General features: G+C 49.2%; 1 protein-coding gene across 18 annotated transcripts in view; it reads right to left on the minus strand.

The window, feature by feature from the left end:
* rbfox1 (RNA binding fox-1 homolog 1) overlaps window positions 1-19,179 on the minus strand; it is a 193,518-nt gene that overhangs the window by 32,161 nt on the left and 142,178 nt on the right. For 16 of the 18 annotated variants that reach the window (XM_029254067.1, XM_029254070.1, XM_029254066.1 and 13 more), the window contains one exon: window positions 8,010-8,252. In XM_029254067.1, coding sequence (XP_029109900.1) covers window positions 8,010-8,252 — 243 coding nt within the window. Of the gene's footprint in view, window positions 1-8,009; window positions 8,253-9,825; window positions 9,880-10,414; window positions 10,484-19,179 lie in introns of those variants that run through there. The other 2 variants (XM_029254072.1, XM_029254080.1) reach the window with 2 other exon arrangements.

Here is a 19,179-nt window from a genome sequence, read left to right on the forward strand (position 1 = left end):
AGTGAGGCTCTGTACCCAAGAGCCCACAGGGGACGAGGGCGGAGATATAAATCTGTGGGTCACTCGTTTGTAGGGTCTTTCGAGATCCTTTTTCGATCTCTGTTTAAGGCGCCAAGAGTGATGCTTCAAAACCCGATCCTTCATCTAAAGGCCAGGAGAAGGTCCTGGAAGACTAACATGGTACAATGTGAGGAGCCTCAGAGAAGCTCAAACTCCGGCTGTCTGTTGACTCTGCAGTGCTTGGTATTGAGCTCCATTTCATTTCAAGAATGACTTTGCTGTAAAAAAAAATATATATATAACATACATTTTATATAGAAATTAAATGCTCGGCATTCCATCAACACGCAGGAAAGCAGCAGAAAAGGGCTTCTGCTCCGTGCTTCATTAAAATGCTTGTGGGGAAGGTCGGAGACGAGAGAGAGACAAGAGAGACAAGAAAGCCCAATGGAAAAGGCATAAAAGGCTTCAGGATGAAGGCAACGTCTTGCCGCAGGATCGGGGTGCGGCCCTCACAACCTAACGTGTTTCACACTGATCACGGACACAACAATCACAAGTGTTTATCGTCTACTGATCGCATGCTGGGCGTGAACAACGAACAACATGGACAGCACCGTGTGTGTGTGTGTGTGTGTGTGTGTGTGTGTGTGTGTGAATGAGACAGAGAGAGAAGCTGGCAGTGCACCTGGAAGATTGACTCCTTGTGGCAGGATTGTGCGTAAACAACTTGTTAAAATTTTTGGATATCAACCTTTACACAGTGTAGCCACTTACACAGCAGGGTAATTTTTACTGTAGCTGAATCAAGAGTAGTACAGCAGGAGGGGGATTTGGCAACAGCTCTATCCGCTACGCCGCCTGCAGCCCGAGAAGGGGCTGGATGCACGCTGCACTAACGGCCACGTTTCACGACATATTGCAATACACGTACCCTTCCGATGCACTCCGGTTATTTCTGCCTGCTCCACTGGGAATTTTAAATGAATAGTTGCTCCCACGATGACTCGCTAGATGTGGGGAAGAGGGAGGGACAGCTCAACAAATATAAGCCCAAATCTAGGATGCTCCAGAGGCGAGCAGAAAAAAGAAACGGGAGCGATGCACGTGTGCCACGCGGTGCACAAAGCTGTCGCGGCGCCAGTGCCGGAACTTCATTTGGAGCCGGAACCGAGCGGCCAAGTAAGAGAACGGCTTGCGCTCGTCCCTCAAACAATTCCGGGATGCGGGCCAAGCGAAACATAGAGCTGCTCTGTGCAGGACCGAGGTAGACGACCATTTACAGTTCCTGCCATCTGCGATGCGGTTTTACTGCTGTTTTATTCTTTGCTGGCGCTGGCGCTACCAATTAAGACAAGTCAATAAAAGCGATCTTTCGCACGGGGTCGCCGAGCGCTGGAGCTTCCTCCAGCACACCTGGAGCCCGCAGGCTCGGCGAGTTCGTACGTCCGCACGTTTCTGTTTAAGTGCTATCAGTCAAGACAACCATGGAAAAGTGAATTTGGGGGGGAATATACAGAAACGAAAAGAGCTGGGTGTGCCCTTAACGAGTTCATACGCGAGAGCCCTAGAGAGCGGAGAGGAAGCGATGCTCGGCGTGGTGCTTGACGCACGTGGCAAGGCCCCATGGGCTCGGAGCTCTGCACATAGACACGCGCACGCTCTCGCGCTCCGCGCACGACACCCGGCAGTGGGCGGAGCCTTTCTGTACCTCCATTTACTCTTCCCTCCAAGTCATCGTTGGAGCAGGTGATAAAAATGGACGAGGGCGCTTTGACTGTTGTGCAGCAACGAAAGCTCAGTTCGTTTTATTTTCTATTCTGCAGCATTAAGGCCTGACTGAATCACAACATGCCCATACTTCATTCCTTGGCAGCAAAAGCAAACATGAAAAAAAAAGCAAGGAATTCACCTCGGCGTGAAGTGATGCGACGGCCGTGAACATTTGCTTCGCTAAAACACTCTTTTGCCAGGTATTCCCTCCAAAAAACTCTTCTCATCTTTCACGGTCCAATAACTGAGGTGCAGAGAACTGCCGTGTTACATCATCTTTACAGTGTAACTGTGATGAAAAATAAATTTGAGAGAGAGAGAGAAAAAAAAACAGGCTGTTTTGGCGCTGTTTATTTCCGAAGGGGCCGAACGCCGCGCTAGACTCCGCTTTCGCTCGGAGGGGCGGAAACAAAGAGAAGGCTGCTGCAGGAAACACAGGCATTATGCTTAAATAACAGGGATTTGCCTTTTGAGAAGCTTGCTCGACGCCCTCACGGCACACCGAATGAGGTTTCGATATTAAACATGTCGCGTGCTTGAGCACTTTTTCGAGCGCAGCAAAACAACGGCGACCACCGTGATACGTTTGCAGAACGGTGGAGTTCACGTGGGATTAGCGACGGAGCACACAGGAGGCGTCTCTTTTTCCCCAAGAGATTTGCTCTTATTTCACGGCCACATTACGCATCTTCTGGACGACGGAGTGTTTTTCCCCTTGTGGATGAGGTGTTAAGTCTGCTGCTGCTGCTGCTGCACGAGGAGAGATGCCTTCCCCGAGTGCCTTGGTACGGTGGCTACCGCAACGGGAGGCCGGAAGAGAAAAGGCCGACCCGGAGTTCGCTCGGCCCGGGGAAGCCGGAAAACTACGGCACCGCTTGGAGTATTCTGGGAAACGTAGCGCTCAACAAGTGCGAGAGTCTGGGGAAATAAAAAGGAGGCTTCCCAGAAGACGGCGCCTTCGCTTACTTCCTGTAATGAGAGTGACTGCTGAGACACGGAAGAAGTGGAGTGACGCTGCTTTTGGGAAAAGGTGGCTTGCGTTGGACCGTGCGATATGGCCTAAGGGTCCAGCAGTAGGTCGCCGTCCCGGGACTCGGGGTTACAACTGCGCAGCCCAGCAGCCTCTGCTGGAAAAGCCCTCCCCATTTTACTCTGTTACACACGTGCATCGTTCGAAGCTCCGACGCAAAGCTAGCGCAAGCGGGACCACCCGTCAAATAACACGCATTTTCCAGAACGTTCCAATCTGTCGCGCTGCGCTTCTACTGTCACGCGTAGAATTTGTGATGTGTAATTTTATGCAAGCCTTGTCAGAAAGGGCAAGGCCTCGAAACGCGCCATGCGGAGAAAAGTCCTTGGGAACGCGGGCGCCCGCGATGGCCTTTCGCCTTTCGCGACGACAACACGCACGGCCTGCAGGGAGAACCTGATAGAACCGGTCAGACGTCGACATACTGCTGCCGATTTATCTTTCCACCCAATTTGCGGGCACTTGGGATTACGCCGTATGCATATTACGTTATATAAGCACTCGATGAAAGTGGACCAATTGGCGGTGCTCCCCAGGTATAAATGCTGCACGAGCCAATAAACGCAGCGGTCCGCGTTCTCTCGAGCGGCGCGCATATGGAACGGAACCAATTAAGCCGGCGGCTGCGCTGCTGCATTGCGTGGGCGTTGCAGGGATGTACGGCCTGCCAAGTACAGTATTGTGTTTCGGAGTGCCTTCTTTCCGCAGATCGCCGCGTGCAGGAGCGTCACGCTTTGCGCGACGCCTGTGCTTCTCGTAGCCCCGTTCTCACGGCCACGCTCACGCTATGCCGTTAATTACCGAACGTCAAACACCTCGGCGCACGAAACTCCTGCCACTTGTGAACAGCTTCTTCTCTGTGGTCAAAAGACCTCCAAAGAAACCTTATTTTCCCTACCAATAAATGTTGATACTGTGGAGACTCCGCAGCAGAAAACCCAGCTTATTTACACTTTGCCCTTAATAAAGTACCTGTCTCTCGCCATTGTAACATAACATTTTGCCCAAGTATTCCAGCGGTACTGTGGTACACCGGTTTCCTTTTTTCTTAGAGCAACTAAAAGTTCTGAAGTTTTGCTCTGCTATATAAATGGAGAGGCGCCGCAGGCTGAATCGGTTAACGCATTGTTTTTTGACCGCACTAGGTGCTGCATGGTCAACAACTGCTTTGCGTTAAATTGAGAGATGCAACAAAAGCCCAGACGCAACAAATTTTAACCATGATGCCTACATTTGTTTCAGCGTTGAACCCTAGACAACGCAAACATTTATCGTCTTGCAAATCACTGCGCCACGGACTATTTCAGCAGTGGTGGTTGCATGGCAACAAAACTTTGTGCTGTCATTCTGAAGGGACCAGCTGACTGAATGAACTCATCAGTGACGTGCTTAGCCACGCCTACACAGACGGGTCAAGGGTTGCGACAGCATTTAAACACGCCGGGGACATCATTTCAAGCCTTTCCTCGATCGTCCGCAGGACGGCGCTAGGAACGCGGCGTCGCTCAGTTCGGCAAAACGGGGCACGTTGGCCGTTGAGTCGCATTAAACGTGTTTCGGCCAGACTCGTCAACCTGTGCTTCACGCTTTTTCGGTAATGTGGTAATTGTATTCTTCTGGCATCCACACGCTGGGTCTCAGAACACTCAGGCAACAGCAGCTCCATGCAAATGAGGAGCCGCCTGTCCCGGAGCTCCACGGGATGGACCCGCACACGCCAGGGCTGCTGTGGCCAGGAGTGCCACCGAGTACCAAGTATGACCAAGTGACCCTGAATCCCACACGATACTAGTTATGGCCGATTACCACAGCCCACTACCAGAGTACTGAGCGCTACACATAACAACCTCTAGTATGAATAAACGCGGAATATTTATTTATTTAGGAGACAAAATATGTAATATGTAGCAGACGTAAGATGTAATGTAACACAGAAGACTGTGTGACACAAAAACGTGGGGGAGGTTTCACATTATAGCAACTCGTGTGACGTCTCGATTACTGTAATTTTGCACACGGTTTCATGCAAAACAAAGTGCACCACGAATTCTTGTGAAATACAGGAGATCGAGGACCTCGCTGATCAAGTTACTAGTGCAGCTGAAATGCTGACCGGTGTCAGCGGGTGGCATCATGACTAACCGCTCAGACTTGTGAGCCGAAGGACCCGTGGCTACAAAACCTTGACTGCTGTGGTAAAATCATGCCATCGCATGAATGGCAGAAACCCACAAGCTACTTTGGACAAAAATGCTGCCTAAGTGACGGCATTACCGCCAGCAGAAATGACTGATTTGATTCATTTTAACACGCTATTAAATATTGGCATGGATGCGCTGTGCACCTGCTCAGCTTGAGCTGGCCATAAACACACTAGCGGTCGGGCACCGAATAAGAGCACGTGTTTATTTATGCATTATAGACAGCAGCTGTGCGACACGTTAACCTAGTGGCCGGTAGGTTGTGCACTCAAATCCAAGGGAAGCAAGTGCTGTGAACAGAGTACTCAACTCAAGAAATATCCAACTGTTTTAGTAAGTTACATTGTAAACATGCAACATGCAAATTACTACCAATTGAAGAAAATAAAAGTAAATGCATTTTTCCCTTATTTTTACTTGGTTTTCCATTTCCAAAAGCTGCCTGTGTCAGTCTTGCGAAGAAGAAGCTTTGTGTGTGTGCATGAAGAAGCTCCAAGGAGTATCTGTGTTACTGTACAACTACAAGGCAAGGAGAAGAACAACGGAAGCTTCATACATTTCTTTTGAACTATTTCCACATAAGAAGGAAAAAGTCAAATGTAATTATTTTCTTGTGCCTCGAGGTTACCAAGGCGACGCATTTCAATATGTCACGTTGCTGCGCTGCTCTTTGGACCCGAGAGGGCTGACTGCAAGGACAAGTTGATGGCCCAGAATCCACGTCACGGAAGCCCCTGGGCAAAAGTGCTCAGTACACCTGGGAACTCTGGGGTTATACAATGTGTCTACAGGAAGGAGAAAACCACTAGGGACTCCTCAAATCTCGTACGAGATTCTGAGCGTTGCGTCGATCTGCGGAACCCCCGAAATACCATCCAGCAGGCCTGACTCTGGTGCGGCATTTTTACCAGGCTCGTCTATTATGGGAAACATAAAATCAGCAGCTCGGCCGGGGACGGGACCGCAGGTTCGCCTCCTGGCTGCAGGATTCCGCAAAGCTGCACGGCTGCCAAGTCGCGGGTGCGGCACTAAAGCGGGTGCCGGGTGGCCGCGCTGTTGAAGCGCTGCCCACGTGGTCGATAGCCGGCAAGTCCGCGGAGGTAGAATTGTGCGTGGCACTCCTCGTACCCATCTAGGAAGGTAAAACACTATGGCTCTGCGTGCGAGTGTCTCCTGATAAAAGCGGCTCTGCTCAGCTCGGTAATTTGATGGAGGGAAAAAGGTGGACATCAAACGGAAATCTCCACATGAAAATATACTCGCGCTCGGCGGGCTTCTCGTGATGCACTGCCACTCCAGTTCCAATCCTCACCTGGATACCATGGGATAAATTCCCAGGCATGATGCCAAGGCGGTTTTCCACTCAAACGAGGCACTTCAAGTGCGGCAGTAAAAGAAAAAAAACAAAAAAGAGTCAAGCCGTGTAAATAAGGTGGTAAAGGGTGAACAGAGAGGAAGACTGTCAGCGCTGTGACTGCGGAGCCCTTAAATGGGCACATCAGCGAGCTACAGCTGAGCCGGCGCTTCTACGATAAAACAACAGGATTTTGCAGAAAAAAAAGATCAACAAAGAGGCTGCCGAGCCACCGCTACACTAAAGAGGAAACCCCCTAGAAGACCTTTCACTGCAGATGTGGATTGTGGCTTGTGTCGTTTTTGCCGTCATCTAAAAAATCATACCCTTTTGTCACAAGCTGGACAAATTCAGGCATAGTAACGCAACATGTTTCATTCCCACAGTGAACATACCATTAGTGTGTTAATTCCGTTCCATATTTGGCTCAATCTAAGGAGGGAAACACTCTAGTGGTTGAATCATGAACCCAAGGAAGTGCCCTTTGCGAACCAACTCAGAATTAAAAACCCTTCAAGGTGTGTTAGAGCGCTGGTACATAAAGGGTCTGCAACTACCACCCAGACCCCTGGGAAGGTGTCCTGTCTGCCACCCTCCCCAAGCCTCCCCCGTCTTCTGTTTCCTTCTGTTTGCGGAAGCCCCGTGCAGCAGTTTTATCTTTCCACAGACAACCATAAGTGAAGCACAATATGCCTGGTTTGGAAAGAGAACAGCCTTCTATAGCTGACTTGCTTAATATGCCCCCTGCGCCCCCACCCCCAATTTTCTGGGAAACTTCAAAACTAAATAAATAGCGAGGTTGTGGTCTGACAACAGAGCTCAGCCAAAACAATGGTACGTCACTCTGCGTTTACATGCCCTGGCGATTTGAAACTTGGTGAAGATGACAAAAGCTCCCAAGAAGTAACTGTGGAGCAAAAGAGGCCGAACTGAGGGAATTAACATACAATTCTTGTAGGGGGGTTAGGGCCGGCATTTCGGGCCCCGCTGCATTTTGGAGGAGAATTCGGAGCGGAGAGGAATGTCACGGTTTCAATAACAAGTGGGGAAGCGACTGACGAGGTCGTTATTTCGGACGTCCGTGTCATTCATCCGTGTGCCTATAGCTCCTTTCGTTCCGCTCCGGTGGCGAAATGGCTCTTCCAGATGTGAGGGTTCGCATCACTTCCCCCAGCAACTTCTGAGAAGTGAAAAAGAACTGGAATTCCAAGGTAACTGTATAAAAACTAAAAAGAGAAATACATCTGTCCTCTTTCAAAAGTCAGCATCTAAGATATTCTGTGACGTGGAAATTCGGCTGGATTTTTATCATGCGGTGTTTATCAAACTCTTTGTATCTCTAAGAAATTTTTCTTGCACGCTGTAGTCCCTCCTCCCCATTTACAGCACGCCAATCAGATTCCACATTACATCAATGGAAATTGTGCGTTCGGTGGACGAAAACGACCTGCGACGTGAAAAACTCCAGACGGCTTCACCTACATGCACAGAAACCCAAGAATATCGACTTAGAGCCACTGCGAAGTTACCGAAATTTTCACCAAAATGAACCGATCCAAATAAATGTTCAGAAATGCAGACAAAAAAAAGCCCTTACCGCACTCATCGGAGCACAGCGGGGCGCAGGCGGGCGGGCGCTCCGGGTACTTACCGTGGCTGTGCCGGAGACCGTCTGTACGTTTGTGTCGGCTCCGCTCTGTTCGCTGTGCGTCTGCGCTGGGGGGTACATGTTTAGCGTGTGTTCGGGAACTGTGGTCTGGCCTGTGTATTCGGGGGCGGAGTGGGGGTGCGGCGCGCTGTACTCAGCGGGAATTCCGTTCTGAGGGGCTGCGAACTGGGCAGAGGCGTAGGGCTGAGCCATCGGTTCAGGGGCAGCTGTGGCGTCCTGATTACCCTGTGGATTCAAGGGAAGGGAAGGGAAGGGGAGGGGAGGGCAGAGGTTTAGGCCAACTGCTCCAGCAGCATCTCCTAAAAGCAAAGCATCACAAGCAAGGTGGAACCACTGTCCACGGAGACAGCGTCGCAGCGTCGCAGCGCCGTTCCGCACACGCCGCACACGCCGCACACAATCCCTTTGCACGCGGAGAAGGCCTCTCGTTGAACGGCCTCGCTCTCCTGCAAAAACGCGGAGAAAGTGCTTATTATGGTCGCTCCTGGAGATCCTTCACACTGGGCAGGGGAAGAGCTCAAGGAACACGCAGAAACACTTCAGACACGTTTCGCAAATCAAACAGGGCTCCAGCGCTTCACATTTCACCTGTTTAATTGTCCATTGATACAGACTGAAAAAGTTGCATTTGTCAAAATAACATGCAAAAGAACACACAATATACTATAAAATTACATGCTCAAGCAAACGAAGTTCTTTACCATTTCCATGATAAAAGTGTTTCAGTGGCAATCACTGATGTATGTTTAGACACACAAATAATTATTTGAATATATTTTGTTCCAAGTATTGCATACTTTTTAAGCACAGCAGTTGTATATTTTCGTACTCTGAAAATAAATCCTTTACCTCACTAACGGTTCATTTAGGGCCGTAAAGCACAAAGCACTTGACTGAGCTTGGAAAGCCACATTTTTTGGCAGAAGACGCTCAGAGAAAATTGCTATGCGGTATTTTATGTGCCCCCCCCCACCCCCACCCCCTTCCCTTCCCTTCCCTCCTCGACACCCCCGCCCTGCGTCTGCCCTGCCTCCGAACAGCATCTAGAAGCTGCAGTGCTGCGGACCACAGTGAGCGGGAAACAAAGGGAAATCTTTCATGCTCACGAGTTGAGGTGGAAACGCGATGCAACGCTACCCCCCCCATAGCTCCTCCCAAAACGTTACGGAGCCCTGCTGCTTTTCATTAGCACCACGGTGGTGTTGCACCATGCCCTCCCCGCTGATACCCAAAAGCAGGGGCGCTTGTGGTAATTAGGCCTAATTCTGACGCTTAATTAAGAGTGCTAAACTCTCCCGTTTCGCACAATGAGAACGTGTCAGACACAAAGCGGGGGGAGGGGGGGGGGGGGGGAGCGCTGTGGCCCAGCGGCATGCGCGGTGTGAACTCCCCGTGAGAGCGCTCCTCTGGGACTTCTCCGTCGCGGCGCTTCCATCCCCTTTGCAGCTTCGAGCTTTAAGAGTCCCTTAAATAGCAAACTGGTTCTTGGCGAACGGGACGGGTGTTGGGGGGGAGGTGGGGGGACAAAGTATGGCAGACAGTCAGGCTTAGCTGAAGGCTTTGGCCTGTATTCTAATGAAAACCACATTTGGAGAGCAGAAATATGTTTTACGTGGCAATGATGAAAAAAAGAAGAAAGTACTGCTTTGACTTAGCAGAGTGCTCCTACAGAGCTGAACAAAAAGAACGTGCCCTTGCGTAGGTCCCTGAGGGACATCCTTTAAAAAAAAAAAAAAAGAAAGAAAGAAAGAAAGAAAGAAAGAAAGAAAAAAAGACAAAATCTGGACTTTCTACTAACTCTTCACTCTTTTCTTCTGCCCATGTCCATTCTGCACGGCAAGTCTTTCATTCCTTCAGCCTGGAGAGTCGTGCACGCCGGCCCGCGGTCTACGCGCAGCACGAGCCGCTTTATGACGTGTAAACTTTCACATTCTTTCACAGTGAGTTATGGCACAGGGCGTCACGGAGCGTTGCGGATGGTGCGCGGTCTCACACCAGCCCTCGGGTCGGGCTCCTGCCGGTGCTGCTGAGCCACACGCTGCTAACGGAGCGCTTTCTCCTTCCCGGCTCGAGGTTTCGTCTCGACTGCGGCGAGCTGAAAAGGAGCCCGGAGACGAGAGAGGAGAGATGGAAGAACGGGACACAAGAGAGTGAGAGAGAGAAAGAGATGGAGACGACAGCAGTGAAAGTAACTGCTGATTAATACGGCGTCTGAGACAAGGGACACTGTAGGTCCTTGAGGTACTCGCGCACACACACACACACACACAAGCAGAATTTGTCTGTGCGCTCCCTGGCCCCTGAAGGAGGGGTTTGAGAAAAGACAGCAGAGCTTAGTCTGGTCACCGTTGTTGTTCTGTGCGCGGAAAGAACGGAGGAGGTAATACCTGCTGCACCATCTTGCTCCCTTTCTCATCCATAAACTAAGCGGCTGCTGCAGTCCCAGGCCTCGCAGCATCGGCTATGGAGGAGGGTGCGAGCGGGGTGCCGTGAGCTAGCGGGAGGGGCGTGGAGGGGGAGGGTCCTCCCACTCTCCCTTCTAGTCCTGCTGTCACCCTTCCCTCTCTCTCCCTCTCTCTCTTTCGCTCACACACAAGTACATACACACACTCCAGTGTACACACAGACATCTTCCAGTGGTGCACGCGTGGGCTGGCATGTGAACCGAGCGACAACACAGAGCTAGTTAGCCACACTGCACATATCGGAAAACATAGCGTTGATATGCCGCTGTTATGAAATTTTCAATAACAAGAGCCTCTTCCCAAGGGATTAAATGTATAGAGAGCCTCAAACTCTTCACCTCGCTGGAGATGCTAATCTTCAAAGCGAAAAACACTTTCAAAGTAGGTCGGACCGCGCTCACTAATTTGGCATTATTCCCACCCCCGGGTTTCTGCAGAGAACGACAAAAACAACAACAACAACAGCAGCAGCAGCAGCGGCAGCAGCCCAACACCACTCTTGTTCCTTTATGAAAATTTATATTCGCACTCGTGGCGCTCATTACCGATGGCTATTTGAACACGTGGGTAGCGGCGGATGTCGGCACAAGACAGAAGGACTCTGTGAAGCTCCTTCTTCTCCGATGCGAGTTGACGAGCGTAGACGATACTTTGGGCGAAGTTAGCCAAGGCCCACTTTCCACGCACAACCGATATTTATTATTTAATTTAATTTAATGTAATGGTAATTTAAACGGTATCGATTCAAAGCAAGAAGCGCAGCTGGAAGTGGGATTCGAACCCGGGCCGGGACCTTTCGACTGCAAGTGACAGCTAAGCGCGCCGCCACGCCACCCGCTGCCCTACCTGTGCCCTCTACGTGCGCAAACGTCGCGTCGTTACATAACGTGCGGCAGTTCGCACGAAATCCCGCACTTCAATACTTTCCAATTACCTTCACGCACACACATTAATTATGAGCAGTGTTTACATAAGTTATGTTAATTAAGATTTGGAAATAATTACACTTTGCTTGCTCCGTTTCATCTGAGCATTAAGATAGATAAAGAGCACATTACAATTCAGCGTAATTGTAAAGAGGGACGAGTTTCTGGTGACACGCTACAAAGACCCGAGGCAAGTTAATGTCTGCGCACAAAGCTCCAAGCGGAGCCCTAGCAACAAGTCCAGCAAATCAAAGACAGAACTATATGAAAGGGAATAAAAGGACCACCATGTCCAAAGATTAATTAATCAACGCGCACTTTGAAGCCCGTAATGTCTATAATGGCTGTTTCCCACTAAAACATTTCCGGACTAGATTAATTTTAATCCCGAGCAGCGTAATGAATGCATACTAATGAAATGGGGACGAACCCTCCTTTATCGGCAGCAACGCATGCGGCACACAGATTATACATATTTCAGTTGCTTTTGCACACAAGTTCCGTTTTCCTCATGGTACAAAGAGGCAATTTGGGGCCGAGCTCACAAGAGGACGGTGTGACGAGCGCCGGGACATTCGTGGGACTCACATGGCGCCTCCAGCTGGAAACAAAATCTTGTTCATTTTCTGCAAAGTCCAACTCTTGTCTTCTCTTTGGACTCATCGGCGCTCCCCCCCGAAGGCTCACCGAACCAAAGACTTGATGGCTTCAACAGACACGGAATAAAGTTTCCCAAACAAGTCCTGCAGTCCACCCACAGCACACACTTAATAATGCACAATATTATATTATCGCAGTAATGAGCAACAATGCAGAGAAGAACATTAAGATGCGGGGTGGGGGACTACAGCAGCGAAGAGTACAGGAACATAGGAAGGGAGGGACTGGGCCACCGTGCCGTTTGTTTTCCAGCGGCCTTGGGGAACACGCGCTAACGGGCGAGTCGGCGGCCCGGTCCGCACGCACGCCGCACCTCCGCTCCGCCCCCGTTAGCGTTTTAGCGCGCATTAGCGGGCGTCCTCGCTCGGCGTCACAGGACCCGTCCGCCGGGGATTTGCCCGCCATGCAAACGAAGATGTAGAAGAGGAGTCGGTTCATCAATCACAGAGCCCCCCCCGGCGCGTGCGGGGGACGCCACGCGATGGAAGAGGATTAGCCCCATGGCCCCGAGCAGGTCTCCCTCCTGTCACGGTGCCCCTTTAATTAAACATTTCACAATGCTTGGGGGCCATTTGTCACGCGGCAAACACGCTCTTCTTACACAGGCGTGCGCGCGCAGAGGGGACGGGGCCCAGTCCGCATGCCTGCGCGGTCGTGGCGATCTCCCTCCTACCCGAAGGGAAGCCGTAACGGAGGCCGTTAAAGAACTAACCCTGACCCCCCCCCCCCTCGGTGGAAAGGCGAGCGAATCCCCGTGCGTTATATCAGATTTAAAGGCAGGTCTTATCTCACTTTCGGGGATTTGCGAGAGGAGGCAGCTGGCGGACGGGGGCCTCGCTGCACCGGCCCTGTGCCGTGCGGTCCTTTCCCAGCATTTTAATTAGCATTAAAGGCTGATCGGGATTAAGGTGCACGCCGCGGCCGATACCGACCCCGCGGAGCCGACGCCGCGCGGCTCCGAGCGGGTGGCGTAGCGTGACGTGAGGGGGACGCGATGCGAGGAAGGCCACGGGAGTTCCCACATCTAAGACGGCAGAGCCCACTTCGGCGAAGCAGGAGAAAAGGCTTCCTTGCAACCGAGGTCTTCCTGTGTTACTATACCCATCAAAATACTGTACACATACACACCACGCATCCATTACACACTCTAATATCGAACAATCAAGAAGATGGTAGTAAAAATAGCGTGATTCACTAACACTTGTTTACTTGACACTTTTCTGCAAGTAGACCGTTTTGCTGCTCGCACCACACAGTAATTTTGACTGTATCAGTTCAGGGTAAGTACCTTGATCAAGAGTACTGCTGTGGGATGGGAATTCGAACTCAGGAACTATGTCACCTGCTGGTACAGATTCAACACGATTAACTGTAGTTAAAGTGAAAATCTGCAAACATAAATATCCACTAATAATAATAATAGCAGCAGCATATGTGTATATATATATATATATATATCAGCTTTCCATCCGATGGATTTTCCCCATCAGGTGGTGTTATATTCAGAAGTCTTCAAGTCTCAATCTGTCAGATCACTCAAGGCCTTTTGTATCATACATTAATTAATAACAATAGTAATAACCAGCAGTAAAGCACAAAGCTGATATGAGTAAAGTGTGATACGCACGCAAAAACTGCAAGCATGCTGGATTTTAATTTTGCCATGTGTCTTAATTTGTTTAGATGCTCTTTAAACGTCTTTAAACGGGTTTTTAATTGGACGGGAGGCGTCCGCTCCAGGCTTGACAAATTGATGCCCGATCAAAAGAAAGAACGCAGCGGTCAGCGCTTTGAGGACATGGAGACAGCTACGGAAAAGGCACCCAGAGCTGCTTTTCTTAACATGTGAAGTTAGAAAAATGATGAGGAAACGCATGAAGGACACAGGCTCTATGCATTCTGTAAATGGAATGACTTGGAACCTGTGGGAAGTCAGGCTTTGGGAGAGGTCGTGACCTGACGGATGATGACTTCTAGGCTGACCGTCCGTCCTCGGGAGGAATCTCACACACGCGGACACGCGTACGCACACACTATGGGCAGTTTTGCAGAGTCGCCAAAAACATGCCTTTGGGCAGCGGGAGGAAAGCGGACCAAGTGGGGTTCAAACCCACGCAGACCGAGTGGGGTTCAAACCCACATCCTCTCACACCACCCAGGGGGCTGTGAAGCAACAGCGCTACTTGCTGCGCCACCTTGGCAGCCTCGATCAAGGGAACAATGAATGAAGAGAAGTGTAGTAATATTACTCAAGTCGCTGTTCCAGTTGAGACATTTACTTTAAGCGCTGGTTGGTTCAGACTGCTTCAGAATGTCTAATGTCCATGAGAAAGAAAGTAGCAAGTACACTTCAGACCTTGTTTTGCTTTAGACTTTGTTTTAGACTAGGCTCTTCCTCCTTTATAGAAACATATATGGCCAGCAGATGTCATGATAGTTCAAGTCCCGAGAGGGGGCCTGCTGTTTTGACTCTCGACAATGCTGATGAATGCGAGTGCAGAAAAGGTGACGAAGACCGCGGGCACCTTTGCCCCATCCTGCTCCAGCAGCACAGTGAGGACTGCGAGGAGAATCGTGTTATTACTCCATTCCAAAGAAAGCGCAAATCCCAGAACAAACCGAATATCGCAGACACTCGCAAGGCACGGTACTGCCAATGGCAACCCACACACACACACACGCACACACACACACAATTTCATACTGGTCTTCTCGTACAGACTCACTGCATCTATTTGTTAAACAATTAGAAAGAACTCCATCACACATCAACTGCAAAAATGCTGAGAAATCAGATCAGACTACAGTCCAGGTTCCCTAAATCATGAAACACATATAAACACATGCTACATGTAAAGAGGGCACATGAATACACGCAGACGCACACACAAAGGCTTTACGAGATTTTGAGCAATTCTTTAATATGATAAGCGTCTGTATTATCCCATTTTTTCCCAGTACAGTGATTTATATTGTTTGGTAACTGATGCATGTGACTTCTGAGAGAACATGCATGCACGAACGCACGCATGCACGGATAGAGGCAGGTACCGGACGCTATGCCATCCCCACTCCAGGCCCAGTGCATCTTGCCAAAATTCTGGCAAAACTTAAAATGTGTTATAAATGTGCTGTACCAACACACAGAGAAGAATCTGTGTCTGCGTACAGTCACAGGATGACCAGCTCTTTCTCGAAAAGCGCAAAAACATTAAGAGCGAAACATAAGAGCAGTTTAAATACCCAAAAATATAACAAGCAGGCAAGCGGCAACTGGGATTCAACACAAAGCCTAACCGGAGCGGTCGCTGAGAACCAGCGCTGTGCGCCACTGAGGTCAGTTGTTCTACTTGGAGATCAACATCGCTTCACGTGCATCGCTGTTCATTTAATCAGGGATAGCTGAGCGGCTCCTGAGGATCGGGGGCCTCACGCAGGGACACACGTGGACATGCAGCCAAAGCACCCACAACAGAAAAGTATGTGGATGCAGGGCAGCTGTGGTTATTTTTACTGTGCAAAAATGAGAAACTGGAGGGGGGGAAAAAACCCGTGAAATGTGTAGCAGATGTGGTGATGTCTCCAATTCCAGAAGCAGGCAGGGCAAGTGTTTGTCGAGTGACCGCACAGGTACGCGAGGAGCGCAACGAACTGGACACGGGTGGAGGAGGAGGGACAAACGGCCACCTTTGTGGCGCTCCAAGGTGTCCAGGCAGCACGCCTCAGCTCCATTACCATGTTTTTCTCTTAGTCAGCCTCCATGTGTGCTGCAACACTTAACATTATAAATATTAATACTCTTCCCTTATAAAAAGCCCATAAACATATTAATTAACAGATCATATAAATTATGCATGATGAAAAATCATCAAAAACTGGCTGTGAGAACACATTAAGTATCTCGTTTATACATCAAAGCACTGGATAAAGAATATGTTCAAGCAGATGCTGCTAGATGTTGACATAAGGGCTTCTTTAAAGGAAAACACTCAAAATTGTTAATTTCACACACACACACACACACACACACAGCTTTTGTAATACATGAAGTTTAACTTAATCATCTTTGTTCTTAAAATACTGAAATGAAATGCCAACACAACAAATTCATAAATAATTTCAGTGATTAGCAAAGTGTTTTGAAAAAGCAGAGCTTCCGAATTTTTATTTGGGCATATTGTTTTTATATAAGAGTCTAATTTTGGATTCAACCCATATTCCACATGGACTTCAAACTGACTCGGAATTATTATGGGTAATGTAATAAATAGCAGAAAAGCATCTCCATCCGCATAATTTCCAGCGACTTCTCTCCATATGCTGGTTACCATTAGCAACAGGGATGCCAGTAATAGGCATGTCACCGGGGACTAACCAGTTGTTAAAAAAGAACGGGTAGAAACGGCATCTAATCTCAGAGAATTAACAGTATGCGTCGAGTAAGCAGCATCTCACATATCTTCCCCTTGGTGAGTTTGAGGATTAAGGATAACCTCAAATTATTCATGCGTCTGAACTCTCCTTTCTTCTGAGATTCCAAAGTTTAAATATTTCAGTATTAATTTTAACTGAAATATAGCACCTTTAACTATTGCAACAAGTACGAAATGATTAACCCTGTTCAAGCCACACTAATTTTTCATACATTTGAAGTGTTTCTACTTCATGAAAATTTACATGTTTTGAAGTCACAATCTTTCTTTTACTCTTCAAAAGTTACCTCTCTTACTGTCAACAGCAGGGAAAACATCGGCTTGCAAGGATCAAAGCAGCGCGTTGCCTAAACTAACATTATAACAACAACAACAAAAAAGACACACACACACACACACACACACACAGACTCACTTTAGGGTGCATCGATAGCCTTTTACGCGAAGCAGTTGTGATCACATTTCAAGAAGCTGAAAGGCAAAGCCGTGACACGTGTTAGCGGTTGACTAACGGCCGAGACTCCCCAGACGCCACTCGGTGGCCCTGATTGTTGTACGGTGAGTGGCAGCGCCGGAAAATTCTGTCAATGAAATGTGCGGCTGCAGGAATCCTGAGGGTTTACGCCGGGGTTATCGGGGGTTTGCACCCATCAGATTCTCTATCAGTCACTCGCCATTTTCCGAAGCGCCGCGGTGCGCCAGGCGCGCGTCCAAGCCCGGCACAGCTCTCTCAGGAATCCCGCGTGCAGGCCATTACCGAGGGTACGCCGAGTTTTTACAGCTGTTCCTAGATCCTGATTTATTCAGGTGTTATCCACTGACAGAAGCACACGCTGCTGGGAAACAGCGAGTAAAAAAGGGGACCCCCTTAGGCGCAACGCCTGTTGGGAACTGCAGGAATGTTCATTATAAAAACTGCAAAAGTGACAGTTAGGAGCCCAAGGGGCTCTCAATGCAAAGGTGATTTGTTGGTAAAGGAACCCAACAATGTGCTGACAGACGGAGAAGTGCTGACAAACGACTGCCCGCTTACTTCCTTTATTTTGTTCATGCATTCCGACTCGCGGTTGAAGCTAACCCACAATGCAGTGGGATTTTACAGTAGGGTCTGTTAATTACTCGTGAAAGCAATATGTATTTTTTTCTTTCCACAATGCTGCTGAAGCTCATCTCATTAATTAGCCTGGTATTTCAAATCAGGCCATCGCAGCGGAAAAGAAATACTTCAGTTTGACTCTAACAATGTGACTCTGTCAACTTTTGGAAAGCACAAACAGGAATCCAAACAGCGCAAGACCAGCACCACAGTCTAATAGAGTATTCTTATGGAGTTACAAGGTCATTTCACATGCGGTATCCGTCGCCCATTTGCTCATCGGTACCCCCGACCCGAGTCCTTCATACTCTGCGGATTTGTTTGACGATAGTGACACAACTTGTACGTTTCCTGAAGCGACTGACTGACGGGTCTGACAGCCAACCTTTGTTCCTGAAAACCGGCGGTAGGCCGCAACTCATTGTGCCCTCGCAGGAAACGTGCAAATATTTGGCATCGGTGACGGACAGGGGCGCCGGGATGCGCCCACTCTCCTCTGGTGTCACATCTTATTTGCTTTGGGGACCGTGACACAGACCTTCGTGTTTGCCCTGCGGTTGATCGGCGCATCGAGGGCAAAGAGACTTGAAAGAGGCAGGCGTGGCGGTCAGGCATCGGTTTTACACATAAGGACTCGTTCCAAACGTCCAGTCTGGGTGTGTTTCGCCGAGTCTGAGTGACAGATAACCGATTTGGCAAAAACAAACAATAATGCACTGGTTAATTAGACATGATCAGGAACCGCTAACTCAACTGGAAGAGTGCACTGGAAACTATTTTAAACACGGACCTATGGCAGCTCTGTTAACCCCTCCCACCCCGAAACACACAAAAATTACTTGCCTGGTGTTTCCAAGGAAACACTAATACATGTGCTGGCTAACTAGGCTGGAGGTAATTAAATCTGACAGTGCTCCTGGAAAAAACGAATTTCACTGCTGTATACAGGAGCTCTCAAAAAGAAAAAAACCGAGAATCAAAACGATGTGTAGTTTTATAGTCCATTCACAGCGTAGGGTGTTGTACATTGACCTGGTGTGTAAGTTCATGTACTTACCTGGCGGCGTAGGTACCGAGTGTCAGTTTGTAGTGTATTTACCACGTGTTATTTTTAGTACATTTACAAAGAACTAGTTTGCGGTACGTGTCCCAAGAGCTACGCTGCAATATAATTACTCGGTGTTAGTTTTCAGCATATTTACTGAGCATTAATGTGCTCTGCAGTCATGTTTGTGTCTGCCAGCACTTGTCTGGTGGGGCCCGGCAACACGACCACACAAATTAACTGAAACCTTCGATTCCCTACGGCCGACATTTTGAGCACACGCGCTTTCCTCATACTCCTGACCACGGTGCACGCGAAGTGATCGAGTCCCGTCATCCCCCTCACCCTCCTCCTCCTCCTCCTCCTCCTCCTCCTCCTCCACCACCTTCCTCTGCACATGGTCCAGGTCGCTGTTGGCGCATGTAGCAATTACAGAGGCGAGCCCGACACTGACAGTGAATGAAGCGGCGGCAGCGGCCCACGGAGATGCGCCACAATAAGGCTGCGGGGAGGGTGGGGAGGGGGGA

Source organism: Scleropages formosus, chromosome 8, assembly GCF_900964775.1.
Source record: "Scleropages formosus chromosome 8, fSclFor1.1, whole genome shotgun sequence".
Classification (NCBI taxonomy): domain Eukaryota; kingdom Metazoa; phylum Chordata; class Actinopteri; order Osteoglossiformes; family Osteoglossidae; genus Scleropages; species Scleropages formosus.